Source organism: Spathaspora passalidarum (genome assembly GCF_000223485.1).
Source record: "Spathaspora passalidarum NRRL Y-27907 unplaced genomic scaffold SPAPAscaffold_6, whole genome shotgun sequence".
In the NCBI taxonomy this organism is placed as follows: Eukaryota; Fungi; Ascomycota; class Pichiomycetes; order Serinales; family Debaryomycetaceae; genus Spathaspora; species Spathaspora passalidarum.
The window spans coordinates 557190-584019 of NW_006767430.1; the positions used below are offsets into that span (position 1 = coordinate 557190).

At 38.7% G+C, this 26830-nt stretch overlaps 16 protein-coding genes across 16 annotated transcripts; 8 read left to right on the plus strand and 8 right to left on the minus strand. All coding sequences in view use genetic code 12, as the record gives it.

The window, feature by feature from the left end:
• Positions 1-1259: 1259 nt before the first annotated feature.
• CTR2 (low-affinity Cu transporter) lies at positions 1260-1905 on the minus strand (the record flags this gene model as incomplete). Its single annotated transcript, XM_007376865.1, has 2 exons — positions 1260-1738; positions 1795-1905. 2 exons carry the CDS (start codon positions 1879-1881, stop codon positions 1346-1348), a joined length of 480 nt encoding a protein of 159 aa, XP_007376927.1.
• Positions 1906-2628: 723 nt separating this feature from the next.
• Positions 2629-3343, plus strand: SPAPADRAFT_62804 (uncharacterized protein; the record flags this gene model as incomplete). Its single annotated transcript, XM_007376866.1, has 1 exon — positions 2629-3343. One exon carries the CDS (start codon positions 2653-2655, stop codon positions 3301-3303), a length of 651 nt encoding a protein of 216 aa, XP_007376928.1.
• A 143-nt stretch (positions 3344-3486) lies between these two features.
• Positions 3487-5700, plus strand: GCD6 (translation initiation factor eIF2B catalytic subunit epsilon; the record flags this gene model as incomplete). The annotated part of the gene is made up of 1 exon (XM_007376867.1): positions 3487-5700. One exon carries the CDS (start codon positions 3487-3489, stop codon positions 5698-5700), a length of 2214 nt encoding a protein of 737 aa, XP_007376929.1.
• A 219-nt stretch (positions 5701-5919) lies between these two features.
• Positions 5920-7816, plus strand: ERG1 (squalene monooxygenase; the record flags this gene model as incomplete). The annotated part of the gene is made up of 1 exon (XM_007376868.1): positions 5920-7816. The coding sequence occupies one exon, from the start codon at positions 6037-6039 to the stop codon at positions 7522-7524; it is 1488 nt and encodes a 495-aa protein (XP_007376930.1).
• A 410-nt stretch (positions 7817-8226) lies between these two features.
• On the plus strand, positions 8227-9831 carry VCX1 (Vcx1p; the record flags this gene model as incomplete). Its single annotated transcript, XM_007376869.1, has 1 exon — positions 8227-9831. One exon carries the CDS (start codon positions 8268-8270, stop codon positions 9561-9563), a length of 1296 nt encoding a protein of 431 aa, XP_007376931.1.
• A 528-nt stretch (positions 9832-10359) lies between these two features.
• On the plus strand, positions 10360-11425 carry PCL2 (cyclin; the record flags this gene model as incomplete). Its single annotated transcript, XM_007376870.1, has 1 exon — positions 10360-11425. One exon carries the CDS (start codon positions 10406-10408, stop codon positions 11279-11281), a length of 876 nt encoding a protein of 291 aa, XP_007376932.1.
• Positions 11426-11435: 10 nt separating this feature from the next.
• TCP1 (chaperonin-containing T-complex alpha subunit) lies at positions 11436-13311 on the minus strand (the record flags this gene model as incomplete). The annotated part of the gene is made up of 1 exon (XM_007376871.1): positions 11436-13311. The coding sequence occupies one exon, from the start codon at positions 13278-13280 to the stop codon at positions 11616-11618; it is 1665 nt and encodes a 554-aa protein (XP_007376933.1).
• A 744-nt stretch (positions 13312-14055) lies between these two features.
• On the minus strand, positions 14056-15103 carry CDC42 (Rho family GTPase; the record flags this gene model as incomplete). The annotated part of the gene is made up of 1 exon (XM_007376872.1): positions 14056-15103. The coding sequence occupies one exon, from the start codon at positions 14817-14819 to the stop codon at positions 14244-14246; it is 576 nt and encodes a 191-aa protein (XP_007376934.1).
• A 337-nt stretch (positions 15104-15440) lies between these two features.
• On the minus strand, positions 15441-16776 carry SPAPADRAFT_62815 (uncharacterized protein; the record flags this gene model as incomplete). Its single annotated transcript, XM_007376873.1, has 1 exon — positions 15441-16776. One exon carries the CDS (start codon positions 16646-16648, stop codon positions 15863-15865), a length of 786 nt encoding a protein of 261 aa, XP_007376935.1.
• A 26-nt stretch (positions 16777-16802) lies between these two features.
• Positions 16803-18034, minus strand: SPAPADRAFT_62816 (Zn(II)2Cys6 transcription factor domain-containing protein; the record flags this gene model as incomplete). The annotated part of the gene is made up of 1 exon (XM_007376874.1): positions 16803-18034. A coding segment is annotated over one exon (1180 nt), but the record flags the coding sequence as incomplete, so codon positions are not given.
• A 1556-nt stretch (positions 18035-19590) lies between these two features.
• Positions 19591-20640, plus strand: SPAPADRAFT_68133 (uncharacterized protein; the record flags this gene model as incomplete). Its single annotated transcript, XM_007376875.1, has 1 exon — positions 19591-20640. The coding sequence occupies one exon, from the start codon at positions 19649-19651 to the stop codon at positions 20087-20089; it is 441 nt and encodes a 146-aa protein (XP_007376937.1).
• APS3 (Aps3p) lies at positions 20096-20741 on the minus strand (the record flags this gene model as incomplete). The annotated part of the gene is made up of 2 exons (XM_007376876.1): positions 20096-20640; positions 20695-20741. The coding sequence occupies 2 exons, from the start codon at positions 20714-20716 to the stop codon at positions 20144-20146; spliced, it is 519 nt and encodes a 172-aa protein (XP_007376938.1).
• Positions 20742-20835: 94 nt separating this feature from the next.
• SPAPADRAFT_56854 (kynureninase) lies at positions 20836-22242 on the plus strand (the record flags this gene model as incomplete). The annotated part of the gene is made up of 1 exon (XM_007376877.1): positions 20836-22242. The coding sequence occupies one exon, from the start codon at positions 20836-20838 to the stop codon at positions 22240-22242; it is 1407 nt and encodes a 468-aa protein (XP_007376939.1).
• Positions 22243-22318: 76 nt separating this feature from the next.
• Positions 22319-23641, minus strand: ENO1 (phosphopyruvate hydratase; the record flags this gene model as incomplete). Its single annotated transcript, XM_007376878.1, has 1 exon — positions 22319-23641. One exon carries the CDS (start codon positions 23639-23641, stop codon positions 22319-22321), a length of 1323 nt encoding a protein of 440 aa, XP_007376940.1.
• Positions 23642-25479: 1838 nt separating this feature from the next.
• Positions 25480-26178, plus strand: EAF6 (Eaf6p; the record flags this gene model as incomplete). Its single annotated transcript, XM_007376879.1, has 1 exon — positions 25480-26178. One exon carries the CDS (start codon positions 25480-25482, stop codon positions 26176-26178), a length of 699 nt encoding a protein of 232 aa, XP_007376941.1.
• SPAPADRAFT_62821 (mitochondrial 54S ribosomal protein mL40) lies at positions 25834-26695 on the minus strand (the record flags this gene model as incomplete). The annotated part of the gene is made up of 1 exon (XM_007376880.1): positions 25834-26695. One exon carries the CDS (start codon positions 26669-26671, stop codon positions 26237-26239), a length of 435 nt encoding a protein of 144 aa, XP_007376942.1.
• Positions 26696-26830: the final 135 nt, after the last annotated feature.

Consider the following 26830-nt stretch of genomic DNA (forward strand, 5'->3'; position numbering starts at 1 on the left):
TCTTGTGCGAAGATCAAATTAAATCAACCAAAATTAAAGATGTCAACTCTCCAAATCAATTAGCACATCACAGAGACAAGCACAATCATCAATACAGACAAAGCATAATACAATCGAGAACCTGCTCTCACTGATCCTACGATCACTCCAATAAAAACAAAAGGAGAAGTATTAAAAAAAAGACAAAATGCTCCAGGAGGGGTTTGAACCCACGACCGTCGCGTTCCTCACACGACCGTGACTTATGGTATAACCATATCGTCGTAACACGGCTATAAGCACGAAGCGCTAACCTCTGCGCCACTGGAGCACCTTGATGGCGAAAAAATTTTTCTGGTCTTAAACACTGAAGAAGAGTCACGTGGGAATAGGGGTTTCAGGGAAAGTACTTATTTTTGCAATTGTATTTGCAATAGTGACTCTTTTGTATAACCCCAGTATTATATTTAGATATATTATGCAATTGTACATTCTCGATTAGTAACTTTGACTAAATTACAATTTATATGGGCTTTATAAGGTGATTATTAATTATATTCCGACCGATATCCGGTTCCGTATCTAATAGGATAACTTTTTAACATTATTGACTTTTTTTTGAAAATACCCCAGTGGAAACATGATAATTAAGTAGCTTTTAGTAGTATATAGAGTTTTTTTCTATAGATTTGGTTTTTATGAAATCTTTTTGAAAAACTTCATAAGGTTATTTTTATGACAATGTCGATTTTTTTCTAATTTTTAACAGATTTGAGCAAAAATTTGCAGGAATTTTAAATATAAATTGCATTGATATTTAACTATTACTATTTTTACAGTAAAAATAGCATATTTAACACTATCTTCGATGTATGAATACACTAATATTCAAATTAGATTGAAATATAATGCAATTAGTATACAGAATAGGAAAAGAGGAATTAACTAGGAAAGTTAAATAGGGTATTGCAGCCATATTTTAGCATGGAGCAGATGAAAGGAAAGACCACCGGAAACTTTCAATTACAGTAGCAAGTGGATTTCTTATTGTTTAAAGCTTATTAAATTTATCTGAATAGTGGTTGCAAAGTTATCATGGTTGTTGCAGTATTTTTGTCCATGATACATAGAGCTGGCAATAAACTGCAGAAAATCATAATTCTCCTTGACTTTCCCAAACAACGACACCTTCTTTAGCTCGTTCGATAATAGTAACTACTTTAATTAAGGGATGATTTTCAAAAATATGTGCACTTGAAACAAATGGAAACTATCGTACAAAAATTTTTATCTTTTAAAAGTTAGTCATTTTATTTAAAACTAGAATAACCTGCATTCATATGTCTAGAGTAATATCAAAATCTATCTAATGACAGGACATGGCTCTAACTGAGCCGGACTCAGTAGTGGTTCCCCATAAATAGTTCCCAATACCCGCACCCACAGCTACGGCAATCATCAACCATCCATTATACGTCATAAACACCAACATCAACATGAATGAATACCATACTTGGAACCCATACAATACACCACGGCTTAATCTGAAATTTCTTAACGATTGAGAAGTTTGATTGGTAGGAGTTGCCAATCTTGCAAAGTACGCCTTTTCCCAACAGGAAAACCAAGCACGAACAAATTCGTACCCCATTCCCAATAGCACTATTGCAAATAAGGTGAAGATGAATCCGTAGTATGTTTTGATGTGCCACCAGTTGAACACGACACAGGTGTTTTTCCAATCCCAAGTAAATATCATCTAGATTAGTTAGTACTTTGTTAAAATTAGAATAAAAGCTTTTTTTTTCCACATACATTCATAGAACACATATCGTCCATAGGTGGCATGTCTGGCATAGGATGACCAGCGTGACCTGAGTGGTCCATCATTGAGTGATCCATGGTTGAGTTAAAGAAGACACGATTAAAGATCTGATAAATTTAGTTCTGAGATTAGACGGAAAAAAAAAGAACATCGATTTCGGAAAAGGTCTACACAAAATATTTATACAAAAGGTTATCTTTACAGCTATATAGTTGTGGTTATGATAAAGCGTTGTTTCTGGTGCAATTAATCACAATGGGAAACGGCATTAATCTATCTGAAGTAGGTTGTTTTGCAGATATCCCGAAAAAAAAAGACTATTCTCCAACATATCTGAAATAGTTGAGCGATATTTTTGACATATTCTTTTTATACTGTTTGGTTAAATTTAATCCCAGTAGCAAATATACATAAGAAAGGTGAAATATTATTTTTGTTGTGAAACACTGAAGTGCTCGAAACCAAATTTCTTGTCCTGTCAACTCGTAAAATGTACTTTAATGCTATTGATCAAATAGATTGGGAAAAGTTGAATTCCATTGTTTCTTTGTTTTACATTTAACTTTCCCAGTAGGGCAAAATGTAGTCATTACGTGATGTCTACTTGAGTTTACTACTTAGCCGTTCGCACATGCAATATCGAGTAATATCACAATACAGGTAACAAAGGATTACCCAACCCTTTCACATTTGCATCACCAGTTCTTATCGTTCCAGAAAACGCCTCGGAAAACCCAACTATCCGAAACGACGCTTGAAGAAAAAAATGATAGCATATAAATACACTCGCAAAACATCTGATCTTTTTTTCTTCAAAGCAATACTAGTAGTATACCATAAACCATACAATGAAGCTCTTAACCACTGAAGAAAAGGAAGCCCACACATCCCATGTGATTGCCGAAGGTACCAAAGGATTAGTCTACGGTGCCTTGGTATCCGCCGGTATATTCACATACTTGAAGAAGAGACACCCAATCAAGTACGCTCGATTCAACCCATCCATTAAGACCTGTATCTTCATCATGCCCACCATTTCGATCGCTGCATTCTGGGCTGATCAGGGATCATGGGAATTTGATCAAAAAATGCATCAATCGGATTACCACGAAGCTAAAATGATGGAAGAGTATCGTGAATGGAATAGATTATCTTTGGCCAATAAGATCTTCACCGTGTTGAGCAATAACAAGTATCAGATAATTATCGGTGCTTGGGCCGCTTCAATGTATGGTTCTTGGGTATTTGTTAATAGAGACAAGATCATGTCGACTACTCAAAAGGCCGTGCAAGCAAGAATGTACGCTCAGGGTATAACTGTTATTTTGTTGTTGAGTACTATCTTGTTGGCTATGAAGGAACAAGAGATTGAAAGTGCTAAACCACCACCAATTCCTCGTTGGAAGAGAATTATTATGGAAAAGGAAGCTGAAGAAAAGCAAATTCTTAGAGAGTATGAAGAAAAGAAGAAGCAAGAAGAGGCCGCTAGCAACGTCTAAATAGTTCAGTTCATGTATATAGTAAATTTATTATCCTATGCTAATATTAGTAGTAGACATCTCTAGGAATACACGTGACCTAGTCAAAATTTTTTTTATTTTTTTTTCAAGCAGGATATTAGTCAAAAAAAAAAAAAATCAGTCAAACTATTAGACAACACATCTTGCCTTCCTACCCCAGCAATGCCACCTAAATCCAAGAAAAAAGAAGCTAGTCCCGTGGCAACAAAGTCTAAATCCAAGAAGGAAATTGTTAAAGATGACAGATTTCAAGCAATTGTCTTGACCGATTCGTTCCAAACGAGATTCATGCCGTTGACTGCTGTCAAACCCAGATGTCTCTTACCGTTGGCCAACGTTCCCTTGATTGAATACACCTTGGAATTCTTGGCGCAAGCCGGTGTCAATGAAGTCTACCTTATGTGTAGTTCCCATGCAGATCAAATCCAAACCTATATTGAAAATTCTAAATGGAGTCAATCGAAAAACTCCCCTTTCCACATAGCTACGATCATGTCATTAGAGTCCAGATCTGTCGGTGATGCCATGAGAGATTTGGATAACCGTGGGTTGATCTCGGGTGATTTTCTTTTGGTTTCGGGTGATGTCGTGACCAATATGGATTTCAGCAAGTGTTTGAATTTCCACCGCGCCAAGAAACTGAGCGATAAAGATCATATGGTGACTATGGTGTTGAACCAAGCCTCGCCTTTGCATAGAACGAGATCATATATTGAACCAGCTACGTTCATATTGGATAAGAAAACCGATAGATGCTTGTACTACCAAGGCATACCTTCTGTCGATGGAAAGAAGACCAGTATAAATATCGATCCTGAGTTGTTGGAAGATATAGAAGACGAGTTCGTCATTAGAAACGATTTGATTGATTGCCATGTTGATATCTGTTCACCCCAAGTGCCACAGATTTTTCAAGAAAACTTTGATTATCAAACTTTAAGAAGCGACTTTGTCAAGGGGGTATTGACTTCTGACTTGTTGAAAAAGACTATTTATGCCTACATTACTGAAGACAGTTCAGAATATGTTGCCAGAGTTGAGAGTTGGGGCACTTATGATGCCGTGTCTCAAGATATCTTGGCCAGATGGTGCTACCCAATTGTGCCGGATTCAAACTTGATCGAGGACAATTCGTACAATTACGAATTCAATAATATTTATAAAGAAGATAAAGTGATTTTGGCCCAGTCTTGTAAGATTGGCACATCTACATCAATAGGAACGAAAACAGTTGTTGGTGAAGGCACATGCATCAAAAAGTCTGTGGTGGGAAGAAACTGTAAGATTGGTGACAATGTCATCATTAACAATTCTTATATTTGGGATAATGCCGTGATAAAAGATAATTCCGTGCTCGAACATACTATTGTTGCTGCCAATGCTGAGATTGGAGCCAATGTTACCTTGAATCCGGGTTCCGTCATCGGGTTCAATGTTATTATTGGAGACAATAAAGTTATTGGAAACAATGTGCGTATTGTTGAAAGTCAAATCGTTAGAGAAGGCGATGATTTTAATAACAGTTTCAGCGATTCCGAAGATGAAGAAGAACACGCCAAGCCTGCAGTTGTCATTCCTGATTTTGCAGTCGAGGACATTGATTTAGTGGGTGAACAAGGTAAGGGGTTCATGTATGTTTCCGACCGTGAAGAAGACGAAGACTTTGATGAATCTGAATCAGTAGCTGATTCCTACTCAGGTATGATTTACCAGATGAAACATCTTAATGTTTCCGACGAGTCCATTGCCTCGATATCCAACAGAAGAACCAAGAGACGTTCGCACTCTAGAAATAGAAGGTATTCTGCCAACTCGATGATTTCTGACGGAGGATTCATCACCGATGACGACGGCGAAGAAGAAGATTTCACCAAAGAAGGGGTTGCTACTGTTGCTAGAGCCATTGAAAACAATCACGATATAGATACGGCGTTGTTAGAGTTGAACACATTGAGAATGTCGATGAATGTAACCTATCACGAAGTGAGATCCGTTACTGTTCAAGCTTTGTTGAACAAGATTGTCGAGTTTGTGTCTACTGACACACTAAAGCCTCAAGAAGCTGGTACCAAGATATTCAACCACTGGGGACCAATGTTTACCCGTCAAGTGTTCAGCAGTGAAGAACAGGTTGACTTGTTGAATATCTTGGAAGATAAGATTGAACAGTTGAGTTCTTCGTATAACCAAGTGATTTTGTTCCTTGCAGTCAAAACACTTTATGATTTGGATATCACCGAGGAAGAAAATATCTTGGAATGGTGGGATGCCAAAGGTGATGAAGCTGAGGTTAGACAGTTGACCAGTAAGTTTATAACATGGTTACAGGAAGCAGATGAAGAGGAAGATACTGATAGTGACAGTGATGAGGAGTAGTCTTAGCATATAGTATAATGTAACGTAATCCAAGAATTACAATTGGTAACTTTTGCCAATGTCCTCGTTTAAATCGTATAAACCGTTGCAATATTTTTTTCTTTCTTTTTTTTTTTTTTCGCGCGGTGGTGGTGCGGATGCGACCATCGTTTGTTTGGTCGTACTTTTGGTGGTGTCATTTCTTCAAGTGAATGTGATTTTTCATTTCCAAACTTCTATAAATTATCGTAAGAATCCTTTGGACTTTACTACCTTAGATTATTTTCACTTATTACCAAGACAACAACCTCTTAGGTTTTACTGATATCCACTGAACTAAAAGAAAAAAAACCTGTTATGAAAGAGTACGACGTGATTGTTATTGGTGCCGGTGTCATTGGGCCATCCATAGCCACTGCCTTTGCTAGACAAGGAAGACGGGTCCTTATTGTCGAACGTGACTGGTCCAAGCCCGACAGAATCGTGGGTGAATTAATGCAACCAGGTGGGATCAAAGCCCTTCGTGAGTTGGGAATGATCCAGGCTATAAATAACATTGAAGCTATTGACTGTACCGGATACTATGTCAAGTTTGGCAACGAAGCTGTCGAGATTCCCTACCCTTACAAGTCTGTGGCTAATACCACCAACCCAGTGGTTCCTATTTGGGATGTAGTCCATGGTGATAATGATCGGTTGTTGGATGACACCACCATCAGCACCAAGACCTGGGAGGAGGATGAACGTGTCCGTGGATGTGCATTCCACCATGGTGATTTCATCATGAATTTGAGAAATATAGTCCGAGCAGAACCTAACGTTGACTGGTTAGAAGCTACCGTGACGAAGATCCTTCGTGATCCTGAAGATCCCGATATCGTCATTGGGGTAAAGGCCAAGGGTAAAGATGGAGAATTACAAGACCATCATGCCAAGTTGACGATTTCGTGTGACGGTATTTACTCCAAGTTTAGAAAAGAATTAAGTCCTACGAATGTCCCCGTGATTGGTTCCTACTTTATCGGTTTACATTTGAAAGATGCCGTGTTACCATCTAAAAACAAGGGCCATGTCTTGTTGGGTGACCATGCTCCAGTTTTGATTTATCAAATCTCTCCTCATGAAACCAGAATGTTGTGTGCTTACAAGTCAACAAAACCTCCATCTTCTTCCAACAACGAAGTTTACGAATATTTACGCAGGGAAGTGTTGCCCGTCGTTCCTAAGGAAACGTTGCCTTCATTTAAGAAGGCTCTTGAACTGAAGGTCTACCGAATCATGCCTAACCAATACTTGCCCGCTATGAAACAAGGCCGGGCCAACAACCAAGGTTTTATCCTTTTGGGTGACTCCTTGAACATGAGACACCCCTTGACTGGAGGTGGTATGACTGTTGGTTTAAACGATGCCGTATTGCTCGCTAAATTATTACATCCAAAGTACGTTGAAGACTTGCAAGATTACGAATTCATGACCCAGAGATTGGACAAGTTCCATAGAAAGAGAAAGAACTTGGATGCCGTGATAAATACTCTTTCCATTGCCTTGTACTCTTTGTTTGCTGCTGATAAACGAGCCCTCAAGATTTTACAAATTGGATGTTTCAAGTACTTTGAACGTGGTGGAGAATGTGTTGATGGTCCAATTGGGTTGTTGAGTGGTATGTTGCCCTTCCCTATGTTGTTGTTTAATCATTTCTTTAGTGTAGCTTTCTATTCCATCTATGTTAACTTCAGACATCATGGTTTGGTTGGGTTCCCTATTGCCTTGATAGAAGCTTTTCAAACTATATTTACTGCCATTGTTATATTCACACCTTACTTATGGAATGAATTGGCTGCATAAGAATTTTATGAAACACTTGATATTTTATATAGATAAGTTTTGTATGTACAATAGAATCAATCATTACATGTTGTATAACACTGTTGTAACAGCCAATGGTAACAAAATTTCTTTTGCAATTATTAGGCCACCACATGGTAGCACAACATTAAATATCCTAAAACGGGAAAGAATAGCCCTTAACAATCGTCGTATTTTAAGCCCAGCCAAGCCTAGTCCTCTAAGCCAAATAAGGACTTCTCTCACTGATTTTTTAGATCAGCTAAGGAAATGAAAATGAACCATTGCAATGACAACCGCAAATACGGTAACGTGACTTGGGGATGGACGGTATACGTCGTCGTATGATGTGGATGATGTATCCAGTAAGAATGCAAACAAAGCACTGGAAAAAAAAAGAACAATGACTAAGTAAAAACCTAGCCAGCAACTTTGACGATTGTTAAGGAAGGGGGGGGGGGACAGAGGTGTTTCACCAGTGATTGCAGTTAGACATGAAATGCAAGAGGACGTGTTTGGTGGTGACTGTGAGCAGGTCGTCAATGTTGCTCCATGTAGAAGTAAGAGAACTTGTGTTGTATGCAGTAGGCAATTTTAAGTTTGATATACGCCGCCGCCATATTTTTTTTTTTTTTACAGTATGATGGCTGATGATTGTAAAAAATATTTCTAGAATTCCAGCCATTCCAGGGAATGACTTTTCAGGAGACCTCCTTCTTTACGATATAACCAATTCAGTAATCATGAGTGACCTTCCATTATTAAGTACCCGCCGTTCTTCTTCCCCATTCGTTAATCCTGATGATTCATATTTAAAACAATTCTTGACGACTACTTGGTGGACAACAAAATTGACCTTCAAGTCATCACCCGTCAACTACTTGCTTGTGTTTCTTCCATTGGGTATCGCTGCTGGTGAGCTCAATTGGAGTTCTAACGCAAGATTCTGGTTGAACTTTGTCGCCATTATCCCATTGGCTTCCATCTTAGCTTACGCTACTGAAGAAATTAGTGATTTCGTGGGACAAACCGCTGGTGGGTTGATGAATGCAACCTTTGGTAATGCCGTCGAATTGATTGTGTCAATTATCGCCTTGAAGGAGAACCAAGTAAGAATCGTCCAAGCATCAATGTTGGGAAGTATCTTGAGTAATTTGCTTTTAGTCTTGGGTTGTTGTTTTATTGCCGGTGGTATCACCCGAGTACAACAAACTTTTAACCAGACCGTGGCCCAAACCATGTCCAGTTTAATGGCATTAGCCACTGCTTCCTTGTTGATTCCAGCTGCATTCCATGCCTCTTTACCTGCCAGTGGCGGTAAGCATGTTGGATTCAAGCCTGCTCCTGGTAATGGAGACGACTTAATCTTGTCTTTATCTAGAGGAGTCTCTGTTATCTTGTTAATTGTATATGTGTTGTACTTGTTCTTCTCATTGAAGACTCACAAGGCATTATTTGAAGGTGAAGAAGAAGACCACAATGTCATTAGAACAGTGAGTGACAATGACAATGTCTTGACATTGACTCCTGTCACCTCCAACAAACTTCGTCACAACCATGAAACCCACTTGACTGTCACTGGATCTATCATTGTTTTACTTGCTGCCACTGTATTGGTGTCCATTTCCGCTGATTACCTTGTTGGCTCAATTGATGAAATTGTTGAAACTACTGGTCTTTCCAAAACATTTATCGGGTTGATCGTCATTCCTATCGTAGGTAATGCTGCCGAACATGTTACTGCCATCATTGTCGCCATGAAGGACAAGATGGACTTGGCCATTGGTGTAGCTGTCGGTTCTTCCTTGCAAATTGCCAATTTCGTTACTCCATTCATGGTGTTGATTGGTTGGGCCATTGATGTGCCTATGTCCTTGTACTTTTCCACATTTGAAACAGCAATTTTGTTTGTCAGTGTATTTATTACCAACTTAGTTATTTTGGACGGTGAGAGCAATTGGTTGGAAGGGGCTATGTTGTTGAGTATGTATTTGATTGCTGCCTTGGCGTTCTTCTACCATCCCGATGAAATGTTGTAGTGTATATGTATCATTGTATTAGTAAATCTACGTTACGAAGTATATAACAATAAGTAGAAACATTATCCATAAAGTGTACCATATGAATGCTTCTCCTATATACGTAGAGAGTGTTTTTACTGGTGTATCTTGTCTAGCATTTGTGTTCGTATCTGGTTAGTATTGTGTTAAATATCAACTCAGTGAATACGGGATTATCATATGACCAAATATTTCCAGAATAGGCATGGTTATTGTTTTAATTACAACTCTAAACCGACTAATGCATAGGAAGTTTATAGCCGACTAATAAATGTCTTGCGCGTTTTCCCCGCGAATTACTGCATGATGTCAAAGGGGTTAAACAAAATAAACAGAAGGATTTTTTTGTTCACACTTGCATGTTTCTACGCGTTGTTTATTTTGAAAATTGTCATGTCCACCAATTTAAGAAGATGACTTATCACTTCAAAGATGTTGATTAATCATGCTATGGATGGGGAATTACTTCAGTTATGTTAGTATTGGGAGTTTGCCCCATGAATATAGTTAAATCTTTGAAGATCTTATCCATCCCTTTAGGGAAAAAAACGCGCGCTGTCGCGGTATTTTCTATTTTCGCCAGACATCCCTTTCAGTTTTTTTTGACACAAAAAGTTTAAAACGTTCCATATCTTATTGTTCACGGTACATACATGGCGTCTTCTAACTTAATTGGGATTATTGTTATTGTTAATTATAGTCTGAAACTTTACTTGGAAATCTCCAAAACTATAAAACATGCCCAAAATCTACTTTTGTAATTTATTCTATTTTTGTCTTACTTACTTATCCTACTTTACTTAATTAAAACCTTACCTATCATGTCCGACAGAGAAGCCTTGGCTATATTTTCCAGACAAAGAGTGTCATCAGAAATGGTCAACTTTTTGGTGGCCACCACCAACTCCATCATCCAAATTAAACCAGCAAAGCCAGTATCCACAAAACATCACAACCAACTCATAATAACACCACACAACAACACCATATCGTTGACCGACTTCATTCACAACTTAATCAACTATTCTAACGTGCAAGTACCCACCTTGATGGCTACGCTCGTTTACTTGAACAAACTCAGAAACTTACTCCCTGCCAACGCCATCGGAATGGAAACCACCAGACACAGAATTTTCCTCTCGACATTAATCCTCGCTGCTAAATCCTTAAACGACAGTTCACCCTTGAACAAACATTGGACCAAGTACACCGATGGATTACTTTCACAACAAGAAGTCAATATGGCTGAACGCGAATTGTTGAGCTTGTTGAAATGGAACATCAACATCAAACACCAAGAACTCATCATTGCACTCCAACCTTTCCTCGAACCTATAAAACAATCCTTGCTTCGCGAACGCCAACGCGAATCGGAACAACGCGCAAATTACTACAAGTTACTACAAGCCCAATCCAAATCCAACTGGTCCATCCGCACATCCAAATCAAGTGTCAGTTCAAACTATTCTTTGGACAGCTCATACTCGGTATCATCTAATTTATCACTTGCTAGAGGCATGCCACATTCCGCATCATCCTCTTCGATAATACTGGAGAATGAAGAATACGACCTTGTACCTAAGCGGGTTCCACTCCTGAACAAGTCAGTTAATGTGCTCCACCAACAACAACATCCTCCTGTTAAGATGAAACGATCTACCCATTCCTTTAATTTATTATCATCTCGAATTTTCTAGATACACACACTCACGCATACCCCCTATTCATTTCACAGGCAGGACCATATACCCCTCCAAATAGATTGCAAATCATTGTACCATTACACTTTTAATTTGTTTGTAGTAGTTTATTTAAGAAATAGATAAATTTTTTAGAGTTTTTTTTTTTTCGCAGCCGGAGTTTACCTCCTTTGGGAAATAAGTAGTATTCACGACGCGAACATTCCAAGGCGATGCTAAATAAGGCGATGCTAAATAAGAAGAAGCACAGTGCAGTAACCTTCCGCACAGCCCACTTCACTTTACTACAACATGGTGATTTAAGTTAGACGAATATTCTATTATATATACCTTAATGGTCATGAGGATCTTCCTTTGGAGGTTCAGGATTGACTTCAATTATAGTATCAATTCTTAAAATAGATACACAGGCTTCCAAGGCCGACTTCAAAGACTTGATCTTGGACATGGTAGGTTCCAATACCCCATGAGTAACTTCATTAACAATCTTACCTTCAATCAAGTCCAATCCATAATTCTTATATTTCTTTCTCTTGTCATCGTCATCCTTGGCCAACTGAGCAGCAGCATGGTATGTTCTTAATTTGGACACCAAATCAGAAGCATCCTTAGCAGCATTCATGGCCAAGGTTTTTGGGATGACTAATAAGGCATTGGCGAATTCGGCAATGGCCAATTGTTCTCGTGAGCCCACAGTAGTGGCAAGGTTTTCCAAATATATATTCAAAGCAGTTTCAACTGCACCACCTCCTGGCACAACATATCCACTTTCTAAAGTGCGCTTAACCACAGAAAGAGAGTCATGGATAGATCTTTCCATTTCGTCCAAGGAGTAATCGTTTGGACCACGCAATATTATCGAACTGGAGGAATGTTGCTTGGTACCGTTGATTAAAATACATTCATCATCACTGATTCTAGTTTGAACAACTTCTTCGGCATAACCCAAGTAGGAAGTTTCAAAAGTTTCTTCACCTTCCAAGTTGGACAAAGAAGATATTAAGGTGGCACCGGTGGCTCTAGCAATTCTTCTCAAATCTTCCTTCTTACATCTTCTCACAGCCATACAATCATTCTCAACAAACTCCTTCAAACATAAATCATCAATACCCTTGGTGGTCAACACGACGTTGGCACCAGCTTGCAAGATCTTTTGAATTCGTTCAATAATGATTCCGTATTCTCTCTTTCTAATTTCTTCCAATTGATCAGGGTCTTCAATGTTGATATGAACGCCCATGGCCATTCTGGCTTTTTGTAAATTGATATCCAAACAAGCAATCTTGGCATTCTTGACGGACTTAACCATGGCTTGAGAAGCAACGGTACAATTCAAGGCGTACCCATTGACCAAAACCGATTCTAAAGAAGATTTACCGTGTGCCTTCAAGATGTTGACAGCCTTGACAGGGTACTTAGTTTCACCCTTGGAGTTAGTGGTTTTGACGGCAAGCATAGCGTCCACAACCATCTTACTAAAGAATTCGGAATCAGATCCGATAATCTTGGAACTCATGGATGTTTTGGCGATATTAATAATGGTTTCCTTACCCAAGCTGTCAACGCTCAGAGACAACACTTGGTTGATGTATCTGATAGACTCTCTCAATCCTAATCTGTATCCACTGATAATGGTAGTTGGATGAATCTTATTCTTTACCAATTCGTTAGCCTTTTTTAATAATTCAGCAGCAATGATAACAACACTGGTGGTACCATCACCAACTTCACGATCTTGTTGTTGAGCCAATTCAACAAGAATCTTACCAGCAGGATGCTGGACGTCCAAAAGGGATAAAATAGTAGCACCATCATTAGTGACGGTGACATCCCCAATATCATCCACCAACATCTTGTCTAAACCCACCGGACCCAACGAGGTCTTCACGACATTGGCCACGGTTTGTGCGGCAAGGACGGTCTGGGTGCGCACATCATCACCACTGATCTTTTGTGCTCCTAGAAATAACGTATCTGAACGAGCTGCTGAGAACATTATTGTAGATTAGCTTGTAGTAGTTGGTTGTAAGTAATTTGCCATGCTCAGTGAAAAAAATTATATGGTCAACAAAGAAGGAAGAACAAAAAAAAAAAATTGTAGGGTTTTGGGAGCAAATGCACGACCAATCTTAACAAGACGTGTTGCAAATAAATAAAGGAGCAGTTTACTTTGGTATGTATTTACTAGCATTACATTGGGCATACCGTTGGTTAAGTCAATTATCTTGTATATAATAAAGTATAATTGATCTAAATGCATCCTTCTCGTTGTATTACAATTACCACAGCGATACAATAAAGTTTCCAATGCATGCGATGATAGGGCATCTACTCACAGTACGTCACAGCAGTTCCGCATATGGAAGGATCTAGGACGTATGAGGAGAAACGACCAAGTAATTATTAAACTACTGGAATACAAGGCGGAGCCCAAACAAAAAAAAAACTAAAAAGAACAATATGATGAAAGGAAGACGAAGGCGTTCCCCATACGTACCGTGAGAACACTGGTAAGGTTTGCAATCCCTCCGTAAATATATGCCTGGTGGAGAGTTGACCAGACAAAGGCTGCCAAGAACAATGCACTTTTTGAGAAAGACAGTTCGATGCGGGAGAAAGAAAGATATTGGAAAGAAAGTGTATGGGGGAGGATAGGTGGCTTATAAACACAGCCCCTCCAATTCATCGACTAATGTGTCATCTGTAAACACCAAAACAAGCCAAGAAGAAAGTAAATATCGCGTGAGTAAACTACAACGAGCAAAATAATTATCAGGCAATGCCCGTTAAATAGCCGAGGAAAACAGCATCTTGGTTAAAAACTACTAAGCAAAGTCTAAACTCAACAAAGAAGCAGCAGTAGCCTACGGTAGCTGTTTAATATACAAAAACATTCAATCTATTTAGACTAAACTATATTCTTCATCAAGTAAATATAAATAGCCCAGGACATAACCTTTTACAACACAGTACACTTTTTCGATTTCTTAATGACAGGAGGTTCTAAAGCAGCAACAATGGCTTCATCAAACACAGTCTTCAAACCTCTTTGAGTCAATGCTGAACACTCAACATACTTGACGGCTCTTAATTCCTTAGCCAATTTCTCACCCATTTCCATAGTGATTGGGGATAACTTTTGTCTATGCAATCTTTGTAAAATAACATCATCGTTTCTTAAATCAGTTTGTGTACCAACAATTAAACAGGGGACACCAGGACAATGATGATGTACTTCAGGGAACCATTTTTCCTTGACATTTTCAAATGAAGCAGGAGAAATCACCGAGAAACAAACAAGGAAAACATCAGTGGATGGGTATGATAACGGTCTCAATCTATCGTAATCTTCTTGTCCAGCAGTATCAAACAACCCCAACGTGAATGGTTCATCGCCAATCATAACCGTGACGGCATAGTTGTCAAACACAGTAGGGACATAATCAGCAGGAAATTTACTAGTGGTGTATGAAATTAAAAGACAGGTTTTACCGACGGCACCATCACCGACAACAACACACTTTATAGTTTGCATTTTAGCTGGTATATTTTATTTGTTGATTATTTTTGGGGAGGAGGAAGTGGTGTAACTTAGTTAAATATATATAGATACGTGTGGTAAGGATAGATAACAAAATTAGTAATCCAGCGAAATTTGAGTAGTTGAGTCAATCAGTTTATACTTGATCAATGTTGTTATTTGACACTACTAACGGTTTGGAGAAATGATGGGGAGCGGTTCGCGTGTGGTTCAAATCTAAGTTGTGAATTGTGTTTGAAACGTTGGTGTGAGTGAGTGAGCTGGTACTGTTCGATTTTAACGATTTGTTGATTTTTTTTTTTCCTTCCCGCTAAATTTTTTTTTTTTTTAGGATTTTAATTTTGGGCTGTTTTCGTTTTTTGGTCAATTTCCACATCAAAGTCACCCCCCCAGCTAACTTAACCGAGTTACGTCAAACATCAAGACTATTCAGTCAAATGAATGATATCAACTAGACACAACTTGGTTAGAGTAAATTGGCAATATCTAAGATTTCCGAGTTTAAATATACGATAATATTCATTATCACATTACTGGTGCCTTACCATGGCGCTACCATCTATTGTTTAAATTAAATATTCGAGTTAAACTCCCGAGGTTTGTGGTGCTTAGCGAGAGCTAATCACAGTGGCTTACCTAGCTTATTTTAGCATGTGGAAGTCTCCCAATTGATGTGACATAAGAACTGACTATAAATGGTTGTCTTTGCTAAAAGGCTATGGTGCTACAATTTTATGCCGCCTCATTGGTCAAAAACACAAATAGCACGCGATACCAAGCTTGACCCAAGAAAATTTCCGACTTTGGGAATATGATTTCCTGATTAACCACCGAGTTGCTCATACAACATGTAGTTATTTACAAGTATATTTGTTTCTACCCAAGCTGTTCTACTCTAATCCCAGAAAAGTTCCGACACTGCCACACATTCCAGGAATTTCCAAGCCATCTCTCTGCACAGTTTCTAAATATTAGTTTTCTTAAATTATCTCAATATTACATATATACATAAAATACAACCAACTGAATTAAAAAATCTACCGAATATTCATAAACCCATTATCACCCTGCATCACCTCCATCCCACTAGTAATCTCACTAGGCATCCCATTCATATCGGGTAACTTTTGGTTCAAATTACCCGCAGCATCAAACTCCACAATCAGGTCTTCCAACTCATCCTCGACCATGGCTGGACCTCCACCAAGGAAATCCAACATCATATTGATACCACCGGCACCACCAGCATATTCTTCAACATTCACAGGAAGTACTTGGGAAACACCTTCAAGGAACCATACTTTATCCTTCATTTCCGTCGTGAATGCTCGAAGAAGCTTATAATATGATCTCATAATCCTCATGGCTTTAACATCACCCGACATTAACAATGTAAGAAATACCTTATCTAATAATGCCGGGAATGCAAATATTCGTAAAATGAAATCAGATTTGTACCGTTCCTTGTGAAGCTTATTCAAATATGCCAATGTCATTAAGTATGGAGAATCAATTTCCACGGGGTACAAATCAGCAATGTCACTATCATGACACTCCAAATCAGTATAGAATCGCTGTTGTTGCTGTTCGGAATCGCCACTGCCATTTCTTGCCTTTTTACCAAGATTAACTCGTTGATTAATTATATCTCCTAAATCTCCCAAATCAACCAGGATGAATTTATAAAATCTCAGAGCTTCAGTTAATGGCCATACTGCAGTTAAAATAGTGGCCGCCCCCTTGACATGAAAGATCCATGCTGATGCAGGAAGTGATATAGGTGAAGTTGACGAAGGGAATGATGCATTGGCAAGAGAGTCCATAATTAAAATAAGTGCACTGGCGACTAAGGCATCGGTGTTTTCAGGATTGATATTCAATACTGCTTCTCTTAGTAAACGTAAAGCATTTCCTCGATGGCAGGTAACACATTGGTCCAATCCACTTTCAGTACGTGATAAATGGGTAGCACTGAATGCAAGAAGCGAATGCATTAAAAAAGGGTAGTTAAATGCCAACATGGGAATATCAAAATTCCAAATATTCGTATCGGAAATCCCAGCTCCAGTAATCGTGCTGGCAACTTGGGAAGTATAATGAAACATTAAGCGAAGATCTTGCATATTGAGATTGGATTGGGGAATAGATGGGGGGACTGAACCATTTTCTTCGCCATTTGCTTGATTAGAATCAGGAAGATCGGTTATATTGTTCTTGGGCATAGCTAAATTTGCGTATCCCATTTGCTGTTGCTCTGCTTCAATTTCACTAAGAAGCGACAGGCTGGTGTTTGGAGTTAATGGCGTGACTGTATTGTTATTTCCATGCGTAGAAGATGAAGCACTTGGCATAGCTGTTGAAGTAGCACTAGATGATGAGGTTGGTGGAACTATTCTTGCAGCAGCAGCAGCGGTGGCAGCAGCTGCCATACCAGCGGCTAATCCACCAGAATCAAGCAATGATCCTAAATTACTCAAATCGATGGGAAATTGAGCCAAGGTAGCCAAGCTTGAAAGATTAGCTAAATTACCCATGCTTCCTAAATTACTCAATGCAGACAAGTCACTCATACTTGATAAATCATTGACTAGCCGGGCGACATTAATATTGTTCAAATTGCCCGCGCTTAATAATCCTGAAGCTAATGCATTCAATGTGTTGTTTGGAGGTGCTTGTTGTGGTTGAGGTTGTTGCGTTTGCTGCATCAGCTGAGCAAGGGAAGGTTCTGGTACTGCTGCAGTCACAGACTCCGTCTTTACTTTATCGTGAATAACGCTAGGACTGGGAGTCAATGAGGGAGTTGCCTGTTGAGTTTTAATTGTCTCCCCACTCTTGCTGAATTTTCTCTTTTTTGTAGGAGGTGATGGTTGTTGTTGTTGTTGTTGTTGTTGTTGCTGGTGATGACTATCGCTATTTTGATTAGAATCATCATGTAAATAACCACAATCCAATTTCAAATTCTTACATTTGGTACAGATTGGTCTAACTTCATCACATTTAACACGTCTTCTCTTGCATGTAGAACATCCATTTCTTGACTTCAGATGATACTTTCTCTTCCCGGTTGATGTTCTGTTCTTGCCACGATGTGCATCTGGTGATTGCAGATGGTCTTCATCATGATGTTCCTGGTGATCAATTGATGACTTTCTAGATGTTGAATTTTCAGTCATGGTTTATATGATTTGACTTTAATGTACTGTTTTTGTTGAAAAAGAGTAGTAGTTGTAATGGTGCTTTAGTTCACAACTTAGCGTTTAATTTTGACCAAAGTCTGGGATTAAATGAACAATTGACTGGTATGATTAGCTGGAATGGAATAAACGAATGTAAATCCTAAACGACGAAACCTATTGTGTTTTAAACCTCCGCAATTCACAAAATAAGGATCAAAATCCACTCACCCTTGGTGGCTATGCTTATTTTGGAAAAGAAAACAGGGAGCAAAGGAAACTAGATCAGATAAATTAACCCAAAATTTAATTCAGGCTGAGCTCAAAGTGAATGGAAAGTTTGGTGTCAGTCAGGGGTAAAATAACTTTTGACGTAAAGTGTGGTAACGCTTGATGTGATAGGTCCAATTAGTCAATAATAACTGGCGCGTCTTAACTGGTTGTGTAGTGCAGCAATATGCTTTGTTTGTTAAAAACAGTGTGTCGTTTAGCTCGTTTACAAAACAAATTGACCTAGGGAATTTTTTTTTTTTTTTTTGGGCTAAAAAATTTTCCCAATTTTTCTCATTTTTTTATTTCTTTTGTGTCACCCCTGTATTGAATGGGTGGTACACGACCGTTGTATTTTTTTTGGAGCCGACAACGTTACATTGTTTTGGTTATTAAACAGCTGATCTTTTTAGTCTATATTCCGGCACTAGGTTCTTCTTAATGATAATTAAGAGTATACACTTGCGCCGATGCCATCCCCTGATTTAGCCGACATAAGTCGCCTCTTGACTCCTTTTAATCGTAATAATCGCAGTTCTATCCATGGAGGCTTTGGGATGTTGCTACGTTGCAATGGTGATTACTGCTGAATATTCCTTCTAAGATATAATCTTGGCAGCCAAGTGCATTCCTATTGTAGTCGTCATATTGCATGGTATACTCCACTAGTTCTTGCATTTTTCTTGTTAATTCACCGTTCAAACATTTCAACATTTCAATGTATTAATTTACAAGAAAATCATGTGCTGCAAATTATTACTGGGTAGTCAGGGTGAATTCCCTAAATGGGGCAAGAATTGAATTGATAATGCAACTTAGTTGTTCTTAATACATTAGATTCAGCAGCTTGATTGTTTATTCTATTTGTGGCGATTTCTACTTAACCTCGTCAAGAGAATTAATGGTTCACAATCGCAATCCCTTCCCCCCCTCTCCGCATAACACAATGCTAATTGTATCTATTACACTTTTGTTGGGTCATAGTCTGTCATGATTCTATTTAAGGAAGAGTAATTTGCCAATTCAACTTAGACGCACAGTTCCTTTCAAAACAATGTGGCAAATTGTTGCAAAAAAAATATAGGTGTTGAAGAAGTTCAACCCTCAAACCAATCCAAAATTAGGATAGCACTTATTCAAATGGGAGAAATGATAAAAATTCATTTCCTCCAATGGTATCAATCTTTAGATAATGAAAAACTCTGATGTAATCCGAGCTTTTCATGCCACTACAAGGCACTTGAATTTGTCAATTATTTTTCAATTTAGTTGCACACGTGATAAACGCATGACCAAGATGAACCTCAAGAAAAGATTGATATATCAACCACAGCAAATAACAAGCCTTGCTAAACTAAGCAAAGCCAACAAAAGCACAACATGTCAACTAAACCATTATGGTACCGATGGGCTAGAGTATACTTTGCCGGAGGATGTATTATTGGAACCGGGGTTCTTCTTTACAACACAATCAGACCTAGTGAAGAGGATTTAATTGCTTCCTTCTCACCCGAAGTTCGTCGAGACTATGAACGTAACAAGGCATTACGGGAATTGGAACAGCAAAGATTGATGGAAATTGTGAAACAAACTGCTAAGCTGGATGAACCAATTTGGAAAACTGGTCCTATCGGGTCCCCGTTTGAGAAGGATCAACGTAATTTAGGTCAACAGTTGGTGGATTACGAAGGAGTAAGAAGAGATCAAGCATTAGACGAACTGAAAGAGGAAGTTGAAAGAGCTAAAGCTGAAATGCGTGAAGCTGAAGCTTTGATAAGTGGAGGAGAAAAGAAAAAGTGGTGGTGGTGGTGGTGGAAATAAACACTGCTACTTATAAATGTTCTATTATTCCCTGTAAATAGTAATATACATATATTATCTGCCCCAAAATCCTCTATCTCGTGACAATGACAGCAATATGGATGCACCTGCATTGGTACCTCCATTTTTCTGACTATTTGCTTCATCAACTGCAGCTACTATTCTACTGATATTGGTATCAATGACCATACCACCTTGCACAATTTCCTCTAATACAGTTTGAAGAACTTGCCATCCAAATACTAAATCCAATTCACAAACATTGGTGAAACATTTATCTAAACATTCAACAAACACTTGGATCAAATCGAGGATCCCCAATTCTGATTCTTGATCATCGACAATAAACACAAAGTAAAGAGTAGCATAATGACGATAAATCACTTTGATGTCCTCCACATCTTCAAGAAGTGATGGTGGGGTTATAAACGAACATTCTTGTGGTGTTCGAACAGATATCAATTGGTGGACTTGTTGAAGGAGAAGTCGTTGGGTGGGGATGTCCACCTGGGTATAGAACTTCATTAGACGCGGCAATCCGTCATTATTAACTGAACTAGAGTGTTAGTATATTTATTGATATCATGTACAGATGTCAAACATACATATTAATACTGAATGAATCATGGTAGTGATATTATTGTTTATTCTTAGTAGTCTGCCCAACCCGGAAAATTTAAATCCGGGTTGAAAAAAAATTGCAAAGATATGTTACAATCTTTGGAATAACCACCACTGCATATACAATGTCGTTACAACAAGCCAACCAGTTGGATGAGGAATTTCCAACCTATAAGCTGGAATTCGCCATCCCAACATTTGAAACCTTAGGAATCTCCCCACCTAGTGTTACCAATGGCCCCACACTTACTCCCTCCACCGAATCCATATACCTTTGTGGTAACTCCCTTGGCCTTATGCCAAAACAAACCAAAACAGCCATTTTAGCAGAATTGACTGCCTGGGAACATCGTGCAGTTGAGTCCCACTTTAATCACCCTCTGAGCACTCCATGGGTAGACATTGACTTGCCTCTCCTTCCTTTGGTGGCCCCAATTGTCGGAGCTAAAGAGAATGAAGTTGCGGTAATGGGATCACTTACTGCCAATTTAAACGCTTTGTTGATCCATTTCTATAAACCAAAGGGTAAAAGAACCAAGATCTTATTTGAAAAACAGGCATTTCCTAGTGATTTCTATGCATTTTTAAACTTGGTGAAGTTGTTTGGATATGACGAATCCCATTTGATTCAAGTTGGGGTCGAAAAGGGCAAGACCCATCTTACCACCGAGCAAATTAAACGATTCGTCGATGAAAATATCGATGAACTTGCTCTTGTGTGTTTTCCAGGGATTCAATACTATACCGGACAATTATTTGATATCGCTGAGATAACCAGATACATCAAGGAAAAATCATCTGATATCAAAGTAGGGTGGGATTTGGCCCATGCGGTTGGTAATGTCCCATTACACCTCCACGATTGGAATGTGGATTTCGCAGCATGGTGTTCATACAAGTACTTGAACTCGGGACCAGGAGGTATTGCCGGAATATATGTCCATGAACATTATACCCGCGATAACACCACGGGACATTTCCAACCGAGATTGGCCGGTTGGTGGGGGAACAACCTGGATGAAAGGTTCAAGATGCTTGAAAAATTTGACCCAATTAATCTGGCGCTTTCATACAGAATGTCCAACCCAAGTGTTATTGACACTGTTGCGGTCAGATCATCGCTTGAATTATTTGCTAAAGTAGGTGGGGTTGAAACTTTACGTAAAAAATCGATAAAGTTAACACAATTCCTTCAAGATTTGTTAACTTCAAGCAAATACTACATTAAACAAGACGATACTGATGGTTCTAAACTCGGATTCAAGATCTTAACTCCATTAAATCCAAGTGAACGCGGGTGTCAATTGTCAATCTTGTTCCAACCTCATTTTGATGACAAGGAAAAGAATGTCATGGAAAGAGTGAACAAGTACTTACATGATAGAGGAATTATTTGTGATGAAAGAAGACCCGATGTTATTCGTTTAGCTCCTTTGCCTTTGTACAACACTTTTACTGAGACATATCATGCCAGTCAAAGACTCTTCGAGGCATTGGATGCAATTGAACAGAACCATACCCTTTTAAAATAGACATATAGTTATAATGCTACACTCGTTTTACTCTTCTAATTATATTCATAAGAAAATGTTAAACAACTATTTAAACTTACAAAGTTTGAGCAGTGTGGAAGTCCTTACCAGCGTAGATAGCCTTGTCACCTAATTCTTCTTCAATTCTCAAGATTTGGTTCAACTTGGCCAATCTTTCAGATCTGGCTGGAGCACCAGTCTTGATTTGACCAGTTCTTAAACCGACAGACAAGTCAGCAATGAAGGTGTCTTCAGTTTCACCAGATCTGTGGGAAACCATAACACCCCAACCAGCAGCATAAGAATCGTTAGCAGCTTGGATGGATTCGGTTAAAGTACCAATTTGGTTAACCTTCAACAACAAGTTGTTGGCAGCCTTCTTTTCAATGGCAGTCTTGATTCTGATTGGGTTAGTGACAGTTAAATCATCACCGACGATTTGAATCTTGGAACCAACCTTGGAGTAGAAGTGAACCCAAGCATCCCAGTCATCTTCGGCAAATGGATCTTCAATAGAAACAATTGGGTAGGCAGCAATCAATTCTTCGTATAAAGCAGCCAATTGTTCACCAGATAACCATTTAGATTCGTCAGATTCTGGGTTCTTGAAGTCCAAGTCGTACTTACCGTCCTTGAAGAATTCAGAAGAGGCAACATCAAGAGCAATACCAACTCTACCAGTGTAACCAGCCTTTTCAATGGCATCAGTAATCAAGTCCAAGGCTTCCTTTGGAGATCCGATATCTGGAGCAACACCACCTTCGTCACCGACGTTACCGGCGGATTGACCGTACTTCTTCTTGGTTAAAGTCTTCAAGTTGTGGTAAACTTCAGAACCAATTCTTAAACCTTCAGAGAAAGTTTCAGCACCAGTTGGAACAATCATGAATTCTTGGAAGGCTAAAGCACCACCAGCGTGGGAACCACCGTTCAAGACGTTTTGGAATGGAACTGGTAAAACGAACTTACCGTCGTCCTTAGCATTAGCCAACTTAGCCAAGTGCTTGTATAATGGGACACCAACTTCAGCGGCACCAGCCTTGGCAGCAGCTAAAGAAACACCCAAAATAGCGTTAGCACCCAACTTGGACTTGTTTGGGGTACCGTCAAGAGACAACAAGAATTCATCAACCTTAGCTTGGTTAGTGACATCTAAGTTAGCCTTAACAACAGCTGGAGCAATGATGTCGTTAACGTTGGCAACAGCCTTTAAGACACCCTTACCTAACCACTTGGACTTATCACCATCTCTCAATTCCAAAGCTTCGTGAATACCAGTGGAAGCACCAGATGGAACAATTGATCTGAATAAACCCTTTTCGGTGTGTAAGTCGACTTCGACGGTTGGGTTTCCTCTGGAGTCGTAAACGTATCTAGCAAAAACTTTAGTGATGGCCATTGTATATGTATAATATCAATTGAATTGAATCTACAAAGAAGAAAAAAAAGAGAAAGAAGAAAAAGAGAAATAAAAATATGAAATTGAATTGACGGACAACAACAATTCTATTTATAATAGAACTAACGGAACTCTCTGGAATAAAATCTGAAAAACGTGAAAAAAAAAATAAATTACACAATTGAGTTTTTAGGGATAATGAAACATAAGGAGATTCTTAATTAAAAATAAATAAATAAAACAAGAGGGGTGAGCCAAAAACGGGCTTGCGTTAATTTTGTATGTATGGACTGATGGAAAAAAAAATAGTGGGCCACACTTTCCCGGATAAGCTATTAATTTTTTTTTCAGTTTTAATTTACAACAGCCAACGGGGCGCATCAGGATATGGTTTAGTTGCTAATTTGGGCTTGCTAGAGCGTGATTGTGCCCTGGCACGTCAAGTGTCACCGAACGCAACAACGAGCATATCCACAGTTTTCTGTTGTAACGTTAATTTGATTTCTTGTTTATAATTTTTGTAATTAGAAACTTAATACCATCATATGAGTAATCTACGTAACTGAAAAATTTCTATAATGAGAATCTCATATCAATTGATACCCAATTGCTAGCCAATAATTATCAATTGCTGTTCAATTTCTCCAACTTTTTACTTAACCTTCCTAGTTAAAAAAAATTGTTCGGCGTCGGAGTTGGCCAATGCGCGCAACAATGATAGCGCCTCCCTCTCCCACAAAAGCATGCTCGGTCAGCAACTAACCGCCATGGTAGTTTTTTTTTTTTCCCCTTCCATATTCTCCGGCCCCGGAACTGTGCGGAAATTTTTACTCGCCTCGGAGGGACTGTGAACAACTTCCCCGGAGAGTTGCAACTTTTTGGTAGCTTTCGCCCGAGGCACACATTGCAACTAGTACATCATGCGTAGCTGTTCAATTGATACTTTTAACACACTACTATTGTAAATTCAACGAAATCTATACTAGTTACACAAAAATAGCTAGGCACTTCACATTCATAATGAGTCATTTTGAGTAACAAAATCAACCAAAAGGTAAAATTTTCCCCATAATCCTAATTTGAACTATATCCTGCATAACTTTGATTATACCCACACACAGAGAAATCGAGTGATGAAAAGTATACTCCTCATTTTCGAAGTTATTCAAGTAAACTCAATACTTGTTCTTAATACACTTAACCAAGAGAGAAACTAACTCAATTGTGACTATCAACGGATACAAACATGTTATAGATCAATTTAGTTTGCCTCACTTGAGAAACTAGTCCGATAGCTACCACGCAACTATAGTTAGTGACCAGGGGGAAATGAAAAATGACACACCCAAAATACTGTTGATTTTGTTGAATTTTAGACCAGTTGTAGAAGTTTAATAGCTGGAATTACAATTAACCATCCATGTATATAACTTATACCAAAATCAAAGATCCTTTTCAGATAAGCTTTAAACCGTACTGGCTGGTTGCGTAAGATCTGATGAGTTTCTAGAAAGGTTTTTCCGTCTGACTATTTTGCCAAAATGCTAATGCTGAGTACCAAGACCAATTGGTATTCGATGTTTGCATTTCGAGGAAAGAGTCTTGACCTTGTGAACCTTTCATAATACTCAACATTGAAATCCAGATGAAAGAGTCCCAAACGCTAATTGAAAGCTTCTCATAATTAGCCAATTGTCCAGGGATATGGTAGCGCTTTTCCATATCGTATAAAGCGAGACATTTCTTTGGAATATGCGCGACATTTTCATATTTTTTCCAATGATCTAAAGTCAACCCAAATATCAACATAAGCAGGGTTAGGGCAAGGCAATACAACCATGGCTAGCAAAGAAAAAGATGGCAAAGGGCTGCCGAGCAAAGTAGCATCTTCACCAAAAGCAGCAAAGATAGAAAATCTAAATATCAATAATAAAACCGAAGAAACCAATAAACCCACGAGTCAAAATGAAGGAGTTGAGAATTACAACAAGTTAAAGAATAAACTTATTCAACAGATCGTAAAACGTCAGGAACTAACTACGAAACTAACTTCATTGGAAGATTCAATATATCAAAAGGAACTTGATTACTTCGAGGAGAGTAATTTCGGGAATATCGTTAAAGGGTTTGAGAACTTCTCCAAAAGTGGAGGTGGTGGAAGTAGTGGTGGTAGTGGTGGCGGTGGAGGAGGTGGGGGAGCACTGAGTGGATTTGGAGGGAATAAACGAAGGATAGTGTATACTGAAGATGATCATATTTTCAGCTTGAGCTCGGTGAATTACATTAAGGGTTTAATGAAACGACAAGGAGGGAACTATGGCATGAATGGAAGTAATAATGCAAATAAAGACGATTTTGATGATTATGAGGATTCCATTGATCCAGGAAGTGCAGGTATGAAGAATGCCAATGCTGCTTCGCCAGGAGCAAGTATAACTAGTGGCGCAACTGCTGTAAGTGCGGCATCTCCTGGCGACAGTACCAGCGGTTCAGGAACACCCATGCGAAAACGTAAAGCACGAGTCTTAGATGATTAGTCTTTATATATACATGCTGTATTATTATAATCTATTTACATAAGTTAACGTACACACTCTACTTTCTCTTCTTTACAGGACCAGTGAAGTTATACACCCATGGTCTATTTGGTGGGTATTCGGTAGGGAATCTCATTTCCAATGGGAATCTTAACCTCTTTTCTTTATGACTGGCAAGTTCAAACAAAGCTGGACTGGTTTCTTTTAAATCATTCATGGCATTACAGATACTTTCATATTGTTGGTTGAGTTGTTCTTGTTCAGCACGCTTCTTTTTCCTGGTGAACAACTTCCATGCACTCATGATAGTACGGTGCTTGACGATATCTTCATTACTCAAGTTAAGTAACTTAGGTTGTTTTCTACCGGCAGCAAGAACGGAAAGTTGTTGGACGATTCTTTCGGTGGCTGGGTTGGTTGCCGATATTCTCTTTCCACGAATGAATGTGAGCACACCCGAGGATGACTGGGGTTTGGCGAATGATTTGAACATGTTTGAAGGGTTGGTTCACTGTTGGTGTCTTAAGGTTCTCTGTGAAAATTTTCTTCTATATTTTTTTTTTCTGGTGTGAAGTTTGAAAGTGACACAAAAATGAAATCTAGGGGGAGTGCCAATATTCACATCATTAATTTCACGTAAAACAGTGCCTCT